Source organism: Mya arenaria, chromosome 17 (genome assembly GCF_026914265.1).
Source record: "Mya arenaria isolate MELC-2E11 chromosome 17, ASM2691426v1".
NCBI classification, from domain to species: domain Eukaryota; kingdom Metazoa; phylum Mollusca; class Bivalvia; order Myida; family Myidae; genus Mya; species Mya arenaria.
Window position 1 is genome coordinate 42,877,964 of NC_069138.1, and position 16,860 is coordinate 42,894,823.

General features: G+C 33.8%; 1 protein-coding gene across 1 annotated transcript in view; it reads left to right on the forward strand.

Moving 5' to 3' along the window:
* Window positions 1–16,654, forward strand: part of LOC128223509 (atrial natriuretic peptide receptor 1-like) — a 28,910-nt gene extending 12,256 nt beyond the window's left edge. The window contains exons 6-24 of the mRNA XM_052932788.1: window positions 988–1,125; window positions 1,418–1,553; window positions 1,826–1,917; window positions 2,203–2,338; window positions 3,036–3,117; window positions 3,963–4,065; window positions 7,448–7,525; window positions 9,631–9,735; window positions 10,473–10,544; window positions 11,024–11,183; window positions 11,313–11,477; window positions 11,880–12,054; window positions 12,258–12,410; window positions 13,823–13,961; window positions 14,236–14,304; window positions 14,699–14,873; window positions 15,642–15,740; window positions 16,116–16,207; window positions 16,580–16,654. Coding sequence (XP_052788748.1) covers window positions 988–1,125; window positions 1,418–1,553; window positions 1,826–1,917; window positions 2,203–2,338; window positions 3,036–3,117; window positions 3,963–4,065; window positions 7,448–7,525; window positions 9,631–9,735; window positions 10,473–10,544; window positions 11,024–11,183; window positions 11,313–11,477; window positions 11,880–12,054; window positions 12,258–12,410; window positions 13,823–13,961; window positions 14,236–14,304; window positions 14,699–14,873; window positions 15,642–15,740; window positions 16,116–16,207; window positions 16,580–16,654 — 2,244 coding nt within the window. The remainder of the gene's footprint in view (window positions 1–987; window positions 1,126–1,417; window positions 1,554–1,825; window positions 1,918–2,202; window positions 2,339–3,035; window positions 3,118–3,962; window positions 4,066–7,447; window positions 7,526–9,630; window positions 9,736–10,472; window positions 10,545–11,023; window positions 11,184–11,312; window positions 11,478–11,879; window positions 12,055–12,257; window positions 12,411–13,822; window positions 13,962–14,235; window positions 14,305–14,698; window positions 14,874–15,641; window positions 15,741–16,115; window positions 16,208–16,579) is intronic.
* The last annotated feature ends 206 nt before the right edge of the window (window positions 16,655–16,860 follow it).

Sequence of the window (16,860 nt, forward strand, 5' to 3'; positions counted from 1 at the left end):
TATATTTTACATATATAAAAGGTTATGAAAAAGTCATACTTTAATATAGAACATTTTTAAAAGGGGTTGGGTATAGGCAACAACGTCATGAACATAGATTGTCGTTGACGTCATACGCGTGAATTAATAATGACAATTATGGCAAAATATAGCATACACGTTTGACATATGTCATGTATGAAATATTTAGATACAAAAGTGCTGGCAAGATGTAATTTAGTTGCAAAATATTTTAAAACAAATCCAGTATTAAATGTGTTTGTTTCAAATAAACATTATTAAATAACCGATTCGTGATAATGTTCATAAAATGCATTAGTAAAATATATTTGACTTGATGCCTTAGTAACGGTTGTACCAAAACAAACTACGTTAAAAGCTTTAGCCATTTACAAATAGTTTTGCATTTTCATAAAAAAAATACCAAAGCATTGGCTAATCGACAGTCATCATAATAATTGGAAGAGCTAAGTGTTATTGGCAAACATGAGTTTAATAGGCAGAGGATTTACAAGGAGATAAACTCGATGAAATGTTTCATTTTCATGGAATATTTCAATATTTATTATCATTAATTACACTCTAATCAAACAACCATTTCCCGAAGTGTACGATGTCTGAGAAGTTTCTTTAATATTGCTTTTATGCTTTTAACACCTGCGTGTTTACCTCGTAGTTGTGTGTCTAGCATATCCCTGTCAGTACTTTTTTAGTTAGTGCAATAGTATTTTCGAAGGAGCTGGGGCACGGTGTAGTCTTTTCCTCATTCCCGAAACAGACCTATTGTGTCGAATGGGTAAAGAGCAAATGCATCTTAACACAATAGTGCATCGTATTAGATAACCATGCATACAATGTTCTTGAAGGAAGCCTAAACTTCAAGTATGACGTTAGAAATATTTATGTTTTCTCATATGGAAGGGTTCCTTATGCCTAAAGTTGTCTCCTAACAGACAACATCTTGAATGTTTGTGTATTTAATTTTAGGAAGCCCGTTTAGCGTATGAATCTGTGATGGTGATACGTCCCAGACGTCCTGTGTCAGACGAATTCTTCAAATTTGAGAAGGAAGTGAAAGAAAGAGCTCAGACAGAGTACAACTATACATGGAGGGAGGGGAATGAAGTAAGCGTTAGTTTTTGGGTTGTTATTTGTTGTCTTGTTTAATATGTGTGGTTATTGGCTGGTTTCTCGCCCCAAGTTCGTTATGTAGATTGTTTTTTAGTTGGTAGATTTAATGTCAGTTGGTTGATTGCAAGTGAGTTGTCAGGTTTAATTGCGTTTGTTAATGTATGTATGTAAGAAGTTGTTTGAGTTGTAAAGAAAGCACACAAAAGATTAAGATAAAACAATATTATTCAGATTAGCTTCATGGTAGAAAGGAAGCATTTGTATAATTATTTTTTATCCCACTCAGGTAAGCATTTACAACATTGGACACTACGATTCCTTTATCTTGTATGCGCATACTCTAAATGAAAGTTTGGCTGCCGGAGAGAATCCTCGAGATGGAAAACGGATTGTTAAAAGGATGTGGAATAGAACATTCCCAGGTAGGCTGAAAGAGTTTTGTTAAAATAAACCTTAGGTGTTGGTAGCGATTTACAAACTGTTTTAGCAACACAAGACCTACGTGGTTTATCTGTGTCTAAGGAAAGTAACTTCTTTTGGACTTCCGTTATAGATCATTTTCATTTCTGATGTGAAGACGTTAGGTCGAAAGCTAGAAGCATGGGTATTTGTGTTACTTTTTGATACGGAACTGCATTGTGCATTTACAGCTATCCATGAAGTAGGGTTTTCTCAGATCAGGGAATTTTTTCAGGAATAGGAGGCCCGGTTTTTGTCAACGAAAATGGAGACCGAGACACAGATTTTACTCTCCTTGACCTTGACCCTATCACTGGAAAGTTCCGGGTACATTTTTGTTTTCATAGTAAATTTGCTTTATTTCGCTTTAAACTGTAAAATTATATCTAGAAAACAGTTTTTGTTGCAAATATCATTTAGATTGGTCCATACGGAACATCGGAATCATTCAATTGTGCTACAAATAATTAAAGTAGGTTGTATGTGGCATGCTAATTTATATTTATATATTGTCTTACACATAAATGTACTGGCTAAAGTACTTTTCTATGACATATGTAATGAAATGATATTGACGTATTACATAATGTATTAAATTCATGGTTTCCTCAGGGCGTAGCACAGTACCTAGGTTGGACCCACACGTTCGAGATAATCAAAGATGTCCCCGTACACTGGCCAGGCAGAATTACAGCCCCACCCAACAAGCCTAAATGTGGATTTACGGGCGAGCTTTGTGTGTCCTTTAGTAAGTTCACAAGAATTACAATTTACTGGATTTATTTGAATATGTAATAGGGTGAGAGAGGTCTAGTGCACTGATTTCGAAATAAATTGGCACTAATGCTCACAAATATACGAATAAAAGAGGATATAACAATTCGCAAACCACTAGATGAAAAATCTTAGTTTAAAAAAGGTCAGAGTGACAACATAGAAAAAGTCAAATGGTAACGGTTTCCAAAGCAATTCTATTACCCTTCATCAGACATTCTCCGTATTTGAGATTTACCTTGAGGTGACATCAATGCGATCTGCGTATCTGAGTCCTGTAGCATTTATCTTGTATTTTAAAGTATATTGATTTTTCTTCTCTTGTTAAATTATGATATAAGATGATTAAAGTGGATAACACATAAAAGACTCATTGGAGGTCTGAAATCTCATTACCTCAATCAAATTTTCTCGGTAAAATGAATGTCAAAGGTATTACGTTGACTTTTACTTAAAAAAGAAATTTATTTTCAAAGCGTATAAATCATAAATGTTTAGTATTAACCTCAGTTCATAAAGTACGGAAAGTAATTTAAGCTACACGAAATCACGTTTTATCTTTGCTCTATTTCTGTTACCACTTAGTTTATTAAAAGGTTTGTTGTGACATGCAATTCAAAAAGAGATAAAAACCATGTTCGATGTCAGCCTTTGATATATTTATCCAACAGCTTTGGAGCCAACGGCCATCGTAGGGATAGGTATGAGCGCTGCTATAGTGCTTGTCTTAGTTGTTGGCTTCTTCATATATAGGTAAGTAAAACCCTGGGGGCCGTTTCAGAAAAGGATTTTAGTCATAACCTCAATTAGCTTAAATCTGTAAAAAAGTAACAAATGTCAATACATCGTTTTGTTTTATATATTTTCTCAAAAACGTGTTCGAATTAAATGTTGGCTAGAGCCAATTTCGCAAAAAATATGTAGCAAAATAATGAGACTGTGGTACTAAGACAATTTCAATTTACGAATAAAATCGATTAAGATCTTTATTGAACGGTCCCTAGGTTGTTGTTTGCGTTTGATAAAAATTGACTGTAGAAGAAGGAAAACAAAATATTTATTTTTTTAAAAAGACATTTTCCAATTGTTGGACTGTACTTTTTGCTTCAGTCAAGTGTTAGAAATATTTTAGCATTTGCAGGACAACAATCATTTACTCATTTACTCGCTATCGGACTGATTTGTTAACGTTGTCGAACAGAAAGGAATTTTTATTGGTTTTCAATTTAAACAAAAATACATAAAAAAGAGCAAACAAAAACGGTTCGGCGGGTCGAGGTAACGAAAAATCAAAAAAAATATCGCCTAAGGCCGATGAGTTGTTTTACCGATCATCGTGCCCATTTGTGCTCTAAAATGAGAAGAAAAGTGCAAATCATTTTTAATACAAATTTAAATTGTTGTGTGGTATATGAAACCGTAGTATATATTCAATTGTGGCGTTAAATGTTTAGCCTGTATAATTTCTCATTTGAACGGTGTTGTTAATCCACTAATAAGACTTTTTAACTGCAATTTTGGATACTTCTACTTGCGGAATATGAAGAATAAATGAATTCGCTGTTTGATTTCCTATATGATTCACTGTTCTTATCCAGACATATGAAGGCCGAGGCGGACATACACAGTCAGTGGTGGCGGGTCAAGGTCGAGGATATATCTTTGACAATGGCATCTTCATTCTTCTCAAGTCGCAGTAGAGTAAGTGTTTACGATATCGAGGTGTATTGCTACTTGTGATCAGTATGGTATGTGGCCTTTATAGGATTGAGCATAATATTGTATCATTTATGATGTAACAGAACCACGCATATTGTATTAACACTGCGGCTTTTCTTGAGAGATCATTTCTGACCGGCTTTATGAAGTAATAACCATGGATGGATTGAAAAACATAAAAAGATGATAAGTTTGTTGCGTAAATGTATATCTTATGGAGTCGCGTTGGTTATGAAGTAATACCATGGTGAATGATTACGATACGTTTTGTAGGATTAAATGTCATCTGTACATCTATAACATTAAAACAAACAAATAAAGGATTTGATTAGCAAGCCGTACAGGTTATTCATTAGCAGTGCATATGTTACTTTTACATTCATCTAGCACTCGAATATCAAATTCCTGACATTGGATGTGACCTTTTTCAAAAAGACAAAACGTTTCGAGGATTTGAAATATTGAAAGTTGCGGTGTTAAATCCGTCTCAATCGGCGATTGTCCTCGGGTTTTGTTTTATTTTCCAGACCAACAAAAAGCATATCAGTTTTGAGCGTAGAAGTTTCATATTACAAAACGCTGACCTTAACGAGAGTTAATTTAAGCTACGATATGTTGGAGCTGATACTCCACTTTAAGCTCGAATGCGAAAGTTAACGCGGCTTGGCGACATCTGTAGAACCATAAGTTTTCTCGATAATATTTTCCCAAGTCCGGGAAAAATAGTTGAACCATATTTGTTTTGCCTTTTTCTTTCAACATGATCAGTATTTATAATGACAAAGAGAATAAAAAAAAAATAGGTAAGACACAAGTTCTTACAACATCAGTTACGACATAAACTTGATAAGTATTTGGCGATAAATATAAATAATAAATAGTATTGAAATGTCAGTTAAAAAAAAAAGAAGACAAGGGGGGGGGGGGAATCTGATTCACTGCTTCATAGGTGATATGTGGTAAACAGTTTAATAGAGCAACATGGCTAAGTTATCATAAAAGATGAAGCTAATATGTAAACCGTTTAGAACGTTTGAAAAATAATTGCATAATGGAATACCGAGTAATAACGACGTAATGCTAAGTGGCCGAAAAACACGTGTTGTTCGAAGCATGCATCTACATTCTGGAGTATAAGAGTACACTGCATCTTCAACTAGGTAACTACACTGGCATTTAGTATTATTAAGCATATGGGTGTTGTAGAGGTCATCATTAAGATTACTATAATGGCTCCTTATGAAAAACAAAAATACATAACTTAACAAAACTTAACAATGAACTGGTGATCTGGAAATAAAAGCATACAGTTTTAAATAGGTAACGTATAGAAAAGGTAATTACAAAGGCTGTTATTGATTATATTCATTCAAACAATTATAATGAGTTTCCCCGGCAGTACGGTCAGTCCACCCACGCACGGTTTCGCTAATTGACATACCACTGTAAAATGATAAGTCCTTTTAAGAGTATAAATAAAGGATTATTATAGTAATCATTTTAAACAGCAAAGATGTACATGTGAAATACAGCCTGGTTTAGTTGTGTAGTTGGTAAAAAAATGTTATAAATCATCAACAGAAAATGCTTTAGCATTTCATATTGAAATCCTTTTCGTTCATGTGCATTCATCCCACACCACAGCAACATATTCTAGAAGAGTTCGCATAAATGGGATATGTTTACATTGCTGAGAGTCGTTTTCTGCTGACTCTGAATTTGATCATCCTCATTCAATACCTTTGATGCTGAGTTTATAATTCGCATAATGTGCTAATGCCAGTTATATTCATCGCTGAGTGAAAAATTTAACTGCTTGTGATGCTTAACAAAATTCATGTCGACGTTGTAAAATTGTAAATTTCGCTATGTTGATAAGCGGTTGGAAAATATGATTTCTTTAAACTAACTTGCTATAAAATTTACCATAACACATTGAAGAATACAGGGACATATTCGACAATTACTAACAAACGTGTTTTGTTTATCTGATCGACACGAATGTTCGCTTAGCTTAATTGCAAACACTAGAAGGAAGACGTGGAAAATCTTGCACTTACTTTTTTGTGAGGAAGAGTCTAAATCACACTGAGGTTTATATTTTCATTTTTACGTTTTGAAGTATCTGTTTGTAAAGGATCTCTTCGAGGATATTCGAGATATCTAATTTTAAAGTTAACACCTTTTTGCTAAAACGTATCTAATATATGCACTGCGAAACTAATTCATTTTAACACGGTCATTCTTACGAAATGTTTTTAGATAAATTGATATTAACATCAAATAAATACACTTTTATTTCTTCTACTATGAAACATAACTAGTATTGAATTCGACAGGTTTCGTATCCGTTTTGTTTTCGAACGAAATACATATTGTAAGCATCAAAAATGCTGCATTAAATCATTTTATGGTTCTGTATATGTATGCGAAGCATCGTTTTATGTTTCAATGACATTTAAACAGTGATAGCTACAGAATATGTGTCCATTTTATAGTATATGTTTGCTGTAACATTAAATGTTATTACATGTGGATGATGATGTATCGTTATCCCTGGCGACACATGCTGCCTGCCTTCAAGCTGTCGGCATTTACAAGGTAAAATGTTGAGGGTTGCGGGGAGGCATTTAAAGTGTTAAAGTTGTCATTACATTAAATGAGCGTTTTTCCTCAACCAAATCTGCTGCTTTAATACTGTAAAGATTTTATGAGCTTCAAATGGTTCTGTAATCTAGAATGTATTTGTCTGGAAACAATATTTTCTCGAGTGAAATAAATTGGGGGGTTTTCATCGAAATTCAACAATTGTCTGATTATGTTGTGGTACAATTTAAGGAAATGGTCGATTTGATTAGTGTTAATTGTAATATCGCGTGATAGACGCTAGACGCAATCTAGAAGTGCCAATTAGTGACGCTATTTCGAATAATTTAAACCAAACATAATGAATACTGTTATTAAGCAACACGGGATACAAAAGCTTTAAGAGTGAAACGAAAATAACAACAGTGAAGAAATATGCTAAATTCACGAAGTTGATAGCATAAAATAATGTTTATTACCAAATTACAAGACTCCAAATTTCCCTATCATTAAGAATCATCAAAGAACATGATATTTCACATTATTAGTAGTATAATATAACAAAATGTTTATTAGCAAATGAACTTTCATTATATATAATAATTTTCTTCTACAAATATTTTATATATGCATAAACGATACCATTATATTGCAATTGCGTGCCAAATAAACAGCAACAATGAAGGTTGTCTGGTTCGGATTTGTCTTAAGATACATAATAACACATTGCACAATGGGTAATTTTTGTCTTAAGCTTATACCTGTTACCTTGCTTCAGGGTACCCAAGTACACATCAGGAAGCCGCATATTAAAACTCTGCCCGTAGACAGAGCTCTGCTGTTGGAACTCAAAAAGGTATCACAACACAGCAAGTAAGAGTATACTTAATGTGTTAAACCAGAAGTGCTTTCACGAGTATGAATGTATGAACTTGTTCTAAGTAGTAGAAAAGTCTCTTTAACAATTATCAAGTTGACACCCTATATGTCTAAGTCCGATTGCGATAAAATGAGTAAACATAATATGTATTATAAATTGGTTCACAAATGAAACTAAAAGGACAAGCCCGAACGAACAAAATAAATGTACTAAGATAAGAGGAATATCACAAGTAACCAATTCAAAAACATATTTCATATAAAAACCAAAAAACAAATCAAATGCTGTTTCGAATAATGTTGTTTCAATAACAGACCTACATTAATTTGCTATCTGGCATGTCCCTGCATGGTATTTGACTCAGAACGATTGCCTCGAAAAATTTAAAGTTGCAGTTGAATCATTTACACACAAACAGTGTCATTTGGTAGCATGTACAAAAATTTGTTTCATCGATTCAACGCAGTTACTCCTTTTAAAAGTAACAAATGCAAACTAGTAGGACACTATTTATATATAATACTACAGAAACAAGTACAGTGTTCGAATCTTTAAACATAAACCCCGTTTAATGACACAGGGTAATCTTCAGACAGAGACATAGAACACAAAAAACAATCACAAAGCACAAACATGGAACAACAAGCACTAAACTCCACAAACAAGACACTATATATATAATTTATAAAAAAAACTAGGGGTGTTTATCAAGGATTGCCTTGGAATGGTCAGTAAAATGTAAATTTACGGAGGGTTTAAACTTGTTTGTGTGCACAACCTCACTCTTATCTCACTCAAGACAGAAACAACCTAAACGAGAGAAGCACAACATCACAAGGCAACAAACACATTACACAATCGATAAAAAATCGTTATTTGTTCATGTTGGGTAACCGCCTTGGCTCGGTCAATCAAAATAACTCACTGGAGTTTAAAGGCTTCACTTATAATCAATATTTAAAATAAACAAAACAAATGGTTAACCAAGAAGAAGAGCTATTCAAATATTTCGGAAGCCATGTCGGAAACAATATCAAGGTTTTGTGAGTGCCGTGTGGAAGCTGTTAAGAGTCGCCCCGCAATTAGATTTAATGTCGTCATAATTTCCAGGGACTGAGAACGGTAGTATTTAGTCTACATAGTCTAGGCGTTTAACCTGTGCCATTAAACGGGGTTTATGTTTAAACTTTTGGCTAATGAGCTTGTTTCTATAGTTTTTCACATAATTATTGCAAGGGTGTCTGCGTCTCCGATATATAATATGTAATATTGTAATATTGTAATTTAAGCTTTCAGCTGCTGAAAAATACACGAACCAACTAATATGTCCCTTTAAAATTCTTGATTTTGGTCATGAAATTATTAGCAACCTTAGATAGTTCGGATTAACACAGGTATCACTCTTTGAGTTTTGCGACGTACTTAGGTTCCACAGTACATAAAAAAAAATGCAGGCAATTCTGTCCCTATTTCCAACAAAGTTCAGGATATTAATATTTTAGACGGATATTGAGGTGTGATGTATTTTGCGCTGATTTTTCGACACGAAACTGACCGCCTTTTACCGTGTACTTCTTTCATATTATTGGATTGTACATAATGATCCAACCTGTTTGCCTTCTTCGAACCACTTACAACATTATACTTTTGTCGTACATTTTCCAATCAATTCATCATGCTATCAGTAGTTAGCCAGTATAATGTTCTAGTTACAACAACCTTTATACCGGTATAAGCATCTTAAAAAAGTTCCAGAAATGAGGATTAGTTTAGCTTCAATGCCTTTCTATTTTGTCGTAATTATTGTGTCTTGTAGATACATCACTTGTCTATTTTTCATATTTAATTGCCATATCTTTTGATTGTGCATGAAATTTTAATTTCTGTAAATTGTGAACCTTATTTTGAAAAACAATGGTTTTAGAAAACCAAAGAAATACAGACTATAAAAAAATACTATAAAGATGATATGAGCGAGGAACGCCATTAACGGTATTGGAAGAATCTCTATAATTCAGAGCAAATCATAGGTTGGTTAATAATATTATTATCATACATTATGGTAAATGATATCGTTTTAGATGCGTGACATAACGTGCCAGAATTTGACTCGGCTTATCGGTCTTTGTCCCGACAACAACAACGTGTGCATTCTCACGGAACACTGCTCAAGGGGAAGCCTGCAGGTTTGAAAAAAGGAAAATTAATGCTGTTATAAATAAATCTTTAAGTAAACGAGTTCCTTTCAAAAAATGGTTTTCGAGTAATACGGAAACCGACTGCCATAAAATACACATGTGAGGTACTCATTAGTAAGTTGTAAACTGTAATCGGTAAAACGTGTGTTTTGCTATTGACTGTAACAGAAACTTCCATTGATCCAATACAGAAATATATTTTTAATTAAGGATGACATGTTTATCATTGCGGCTCAACGGTTTATGAGTTCATTTGATCTGTTCACGGTCTCTGAAGTCCGTAAGGTGTAAACGATTGAGCGTTCACTGACCAAATGTTTCATCCTCTGATGAATAAAAAATCTAAAATATGTTCAATATTTATTAATTTTAAAAACAATCTGAGATAATCCAACTACAGATAAATATCGCTCCAAGGTCAAATGAACGTTGCATTAAATTGGCTGTTTGATCAGCGGCAGGGTCAATGACATCGACGTCAAATGCATTTTTTTGCAAAACAAACGTCTTTGGACTAATTACCAGTGTCGTCATTGTAAGGTCAGGGGTACATGTATTACAATTATGTGAGTTCATCGGAACTACGAATGCGGTTGTACGGAAATGCTTTCATGCAAGGAAGCGAATAAGAAAGTAAATATATAGGAAAACCAACCAATTTTGGTTTGATGTGATAGGGTAATTTTCCCTGCATAAACCTGAATGGCTAATTCGTTCTTTTTCAGGACATTTTGCACAATGAATCCATACAGCTGGACTGGGATTTTAAGCTGTCTCTATTAAACGATATAGTTGAGGTAGATATAAAGTCATTTTGTATGTATAATAGAAGAAATGAAAAACATGTTTAACAAAGTCCACTAACTTGCGGTAAAAGCGGACACAATATGTGAAGTCAACTAAAAATCAGAAAGATATTGTTACAATTCGTTATCAGACCATTTATAACTTATCGTCATAATAATCTGTATTGCTAGATCACCTGGTTTTCGGGAAGGAATCGCAATAGCATGTTTATCATCCATTTTCGTCAATTGTTCAGGATATTGATCGATATGCACGGAAATGCTTTCATGCAAGGAAGCTCGCTTCTTTGCTTCCCGTATTTTAGAAACATGCTTCTTAGTGCATATGTAACATCCTTACTGTGCATATGCCACTAACCATGGCATTAATGCTGTACACGCTAGTCGACAACCTGAGGAAAAGGCCGATCTTTTTGGTGTGCTCATGATCCTTTTAAATTTGTTTTCTTTAGCTAATAATGTCATTTCAGGGTATGCACTACCTACACTCAAGCTCCATCGGTGTACACGGCCGCCTCACTAGCTCTCGTTGTGTGATCGACAGTCGATTTGTCCTTAAGATTACTGGGTTTGGACTCAACATAATGAACGACACCAACAACCGGAAACAGCACCAGGATAATCTATATTGTGAGACACCATATATCACGGAATTAACAATCAAATTTAATAATGACGCAACGAACCGTTGACCTGTTTTATTTTCTTACGAATGAATGAATTGTAGAGAAGTGAATAATTTTACGCTGTACCTTTCAGTAAGCCTACCAGAATTGCTGTGGATGGCCCCAGAACACCTCAGGAACTACCCTCCACGTCAGAGTTCCCAGGCAGGCGATGTATACAGCTTTGCAATTATCATCTACGAGATGTGCACCAGAGCAGAACCTTACGTGTCAGAAATTTGGTATAAATCTCTTGATGGTAAGCTACATTTATCTGGCTATCAATAAATATCATGCTTTGCTGATTGACACTAGCTCATAACACAACACTTGTCATTTAGATATACGATAATCGCTGATTCAAATTTTGATTCATGTTTTTTTTTCATTCGTATGGTTTTTGATCCATGTTCAATAATTCGCTTTTGTCTTTTTGTCTGTTGGGCTGATCTCTATAGAAAGTCGCCATTTTAATGATAAAGACACTTATTCAAACACTAAAATTCAGTGCACTATTTTAGTAAACACCAAACCATTGGAATAGCATGATAAAACCTTCAAAGTTTTGTAGTAGATATGAATATTATATCATATATTGCATATATTCATGGTAAAGTGATTGTGTTATAATGTGCTGCTTAATTTGCTTCTTCTATTTTAGAAACACTGGCAAAAATAAAGGGCGTAGGAACATTAAAAGTTCGCCCTACATTGCGAAAGGAGGATTATTTCCCAGACGTTGTCAAACTTGCTAAATGCTGCTGGCATGAAGTCCCACCTGAAAGACCACCCTTTTCTAACATCAGAAACGTTGTCAAAAGGATACGATTCAAAAGGTTTATCATTACTTCATTTTATGTCTGTGATTTGGCAATTACCTATTGTTTTTTTATTAATATATCGAAGAAAAGTTGATGATGAAATGAGGAAAAGACCCTCTGTTAAGTTATTACTACAATAAAAAATATTTCTTTCTAGCTTTTAATATATTGGTTTTACTCTCAAATATATGTTTTAAAGATACGAGAAAATTTTACAGAGATGCCAAACCGTCTCAAAATGTACTCGATGTGTTGTTGAACCGCATGGAGCAGTATGCTAACAACTTGGAAGGGCTAGTAGAGGAGAGAACGCAAGCTTTTCTTGAAGAAAAGAAGAGATCTGAGGAGCTTCTATATCAGGTTTTACCCAGGTATACAATAAAACAGAATTGTAAACAAGACAATGATCATGGCTATCATACCCCTAGGTTATAAGTATAGTCCATGTGTTGTTGTTTTTTTTCATTCCAGATTGAATACATTCGACTCGTACGTGCGAAAGCCGATTACGAGGCTTGTCGACAGTCGGATGTTTCCATTAATGCTTATTATTGTCCGTTATGCAAGAAGCTATTTGTCGCGTCCCGTTTTGTACTCTTAATTGTGCACTTGATTTGTTTGACATTGCACTCGGCCGAACAATAGTTATAGTCCTTGATTGTATAACAAATGGTCTGATGAATCTTGTGTCGCAAGTAGCTGCAACAGCATTGCACTTACACCCATATTACTTCACTATAATAATGCTGTTCAGTTTTTTGATAGCATTTTTTGTTAAATAAAAACACGACACTTAACCATTTTTGTGTGTGAGGGTATTCATCACATTTGGAATATCTATAGGTTAAGAACGATGTATGCCAAAAACATCTCCTTATACGGACTTCGTTGTATTATCTTCCCTGATATGTACTTGAACTTATTTCATATTTTTCCTAACACGTTTTCTTAATAATAAAAATTAACCACTATTCAGAGCATCGTCTACTTCGTTTATCGAAACTGAGTAATAAATGTCGATATATGTATCAAATAATTGCAATTACCAATACAACCGTGTACTATGTTTCTTGTTTGTGAATTTGTGTTCTATGTCTTTGGCGTTGCCCATTGCCACTAAACCGGGTTTATGTTTAAACTTTTTTGCTACTGAGCACGTTTCTGTAGCTTCTTGCATATATATTGTGCAACCTTAACTAAAGATCACCGATTGAACTATTCATTAGGCTTTCATGCATTAGGCTACGGATCTTGTTACTTTTATTTTTCTCGAACAAATGTTCTTATAATGCTATTAAAAGTACAAGGGCGCCTATATTTCTATGATAGAGCACCGCTTTAGCTAGCGCTAGGGGCGTATACTGTGTTACACCTACTTCGGAAATCTCAAAACAGCGGTTACTTCCCTTTGCCGTACGGTAATCTCATCAGGCATATCACGTGATGATGATGAAAATCACCTCGTCATTTAATTTCCATTCGTTGGATTGTTTTTATAACTTTGAAATTGACGATATTTCATCAAACTTTGATAATATATTGCATACTTTCGTGTAATATGTTAATAATTAAACAGGACTTAAAAATACTATTGCTGAAATCCAGCTATTTTCGAACGTGGTAGCAGAAATCATCTATATTCGTCAAGGGAGATAACTGCGTTTGATATTGCTACTACATCTGCCAATATACCGCTTTTATTGAACCGAGGCTTCTGCTTTCATAGATTTCTTTGTTCAACCGTAACATCTGTCATCCAAACTGATTCTTCTCTATTCATCAGAAGTGTAGCCAACCAGCTTCGGATTGGCAATCCTGTTGTTCCGGAGTCGTATGAGAGCGTGACCATCTACTTTTCTGATATTGTCGGGTTTACCGCCATATCTGCAAATAGCACTCCATTCCAGGAACGACCACTTCTTGTTTTTTATTGCTATTACTTAATCATGTGATATATTTAAGAGGAAAATATGGCCATTGAACTACAATACAAATATAAAATAAATGATAAAATTCAGTTTGAAAATACCGCATGTAAGGGTAATGATGCAAGGCTTTTATAATGAAACAAAATAAATCTGTATGTAATGTTAAGGTTATATATACATACATATATTATATTTTATTATATATATATTTTCAATACAATTTACCAATTAGGTAGGAATAAAAATAACTGTTCTCTCTTTGTTTTAGGTCGTGGATCTCTTGAATGACCTGTACTCGTGCTTTGATTCTATCATAGAGCACTACGATGTTTACAAGGTAGCTTGATCATTGTTATCAGATGTTTTTTGGTATATGCTTTAATACTGATTCTAAGAAAGTATTTGTGCAATTAAAACCACGTGTAAAAGCACATTAGCTAGAATTGTTATGATCTGATTTATCACAATGGTTTAAAGTGACCATGTGCTTATCATTTAATTTGAGTCCAGAACAAAAAACAAAATAGACTAACAGCAATGCAAACATGCTCAATCAGTACATAGAAAATAGTAAATTTGTGCTCGAAATACAGCACGTGTCTTAAATGGGTGTTATGTGTTATGTGTATGTGTAAAAACATTCAAACTTAAAATTATAGTATTGACCTTTCCAGGTGGAAACAATAGGTGACGCGTACATGGTTGTATCTTTATGGTCTTGTTATTTCCAGGTGGAAACTATAGGCGACGCGTACATGGTGGTGTCCGGCTTACCAGAAAGGAATGGAACCGAACATGCTCGGCAGATTGCTCGACTTGCTCTCAACATACTTCACAGCCTGCAAACATTTGTTATAAGACACCAACCGAATACGCCTCTCCGTGCACGCATCGGATTACATTCTGGTATGTATTTAGTCACTGTACTTCCTATTCGAAATCCCCAATACGATTCTATGGCGAACCAAAACAGAACATTTATAGTTTTCGATTAAGTCATTGGCGTTTACCCTGTGCCATTAAACGGGGTTTATTTTTAAACTTTTGGCTACTGGGCTTGTTTCTGTAGTTGTTCATATAAATATTGTCAAAAAAAAATAATATATATATATATATTTATATATATATATATTGTCAAAAAAAAATAAATATATATATATATATTTATATATATATATATATATATATATATATATATATATATATATATATATATATATATATATATATATATATATATATATATATATATATATATATATATATATATATAAATATATATATATATATTTTTTTTTTTTTGACAATATTTATATGAACAACTACAGAAACAAGCCCAGTAGCCAAATAAAGTATATAAAGTGAAGTATATATATATACAGATTAAATCTTTGATTTATCCTTGCAACACTCATTCCGATATATGTTTAACGTAAGATGCAAGTCAATATTACCGTTTTGTGAAACGGTCATTTGACATTGAGTAACCAAAGCAAGGTATATATAACTGTCTACTTTCGTGAATAAGTCCCATATATGCTTACATGTTTGCATGTAGAATGCCGAAATATTGCACGTCTGTTTAAGCATAGAGTAATATGGAGTAACATAAGATTTTAGCAATAGAATTTGTTGTTATCCATGCAAGAATATGACAAATTATTTTGTGAATAGGTCCTGTATGTGCGGGCGTGGTTGGGCGTAAGATGCCTAGATACTGTCTGTTTGGTGACACTGTCAACACTGCCAGTAGAATGGAGTCTAACGGTGAACGTAAGTATTACATAGAAAGTGTATTATTGCCGTACTCCGTCACTGGTAAAAACACTTTAGTAAAGCAATTGGTTTGTTGTTAGTTAGTTACATGCCACATTGTGTTTTATACACATTAAATATAATTTAACCAATAAATTAACATGTTACCTTTTTTCACGAAACAAAACCAACACACGAACAGGTAGCTTGTATCACTAAGCCAATGAATCATCATATTACATGTGTTTGAATAAACAGAGCACTCACACACAAAAAAGATAGCAGGTTTTCCCAAGCCAATGAAACGTCATATTACCTGTGTTCATTAAACAGAACAAGCACACAAACAGGTAGCGGAACAACTTTATCATAATTTTTTTCTTCAAATTTTAGAAATGAAGATACACGTGAGTAAAGCCACAACGAGACTGTTGACGAGATTTAACACGTTTGTTATAGAAGAAAGGGGAGAAATTGATATCAAGGTACAGTTCTCTTTACATTTCAACATGATTTGATAGTCTAGCAAATGCGGATTTTATTGAGTCCAATATTTATATCAGACTTGATTTTTTTTCTCAATGGGGTCAAGCATGGTTGCTTCTGAACAGACAGCGCATCGGAAAGGATAGAATAAGGTAGAATGGAATCATGAGTGATAACCCCTGTGGTTTCCAGCTTATAATAAATTTGCGAATAATTATATCAGTATGAAACATTTACATGTAAAAAAATATATATTGTAATAAAGTGTGTCTGTATATGTATTAAAATATATCTGTAAATTTTAGATAAGAACTTTATTTGTTTGTTAGTGCGTATTATTATTGTTTATGATATGCATTGCCATGTTTCAGGGGAAAGGTTTAATGATGACATATTGGCTGATTGATGAGCTCTCAAGACATTATCAGCAGTTTAGTGTGGTTTGACACTTTCTTAGCTATCTTACTTTTGTATAGAAATAGCCTTTACAGGAACTATAAACAGCATATTCTGACCAACGTGCCGTGAATATGTATCATGTGTACATTTTGCAACGATTCCGAAACACAAGGACTGCTTGTCGTACATGTAAATTTATTTTAAATTCACACTGCATTTGTTAAACTAGTGTCATTGATAAATGGCCTATGTT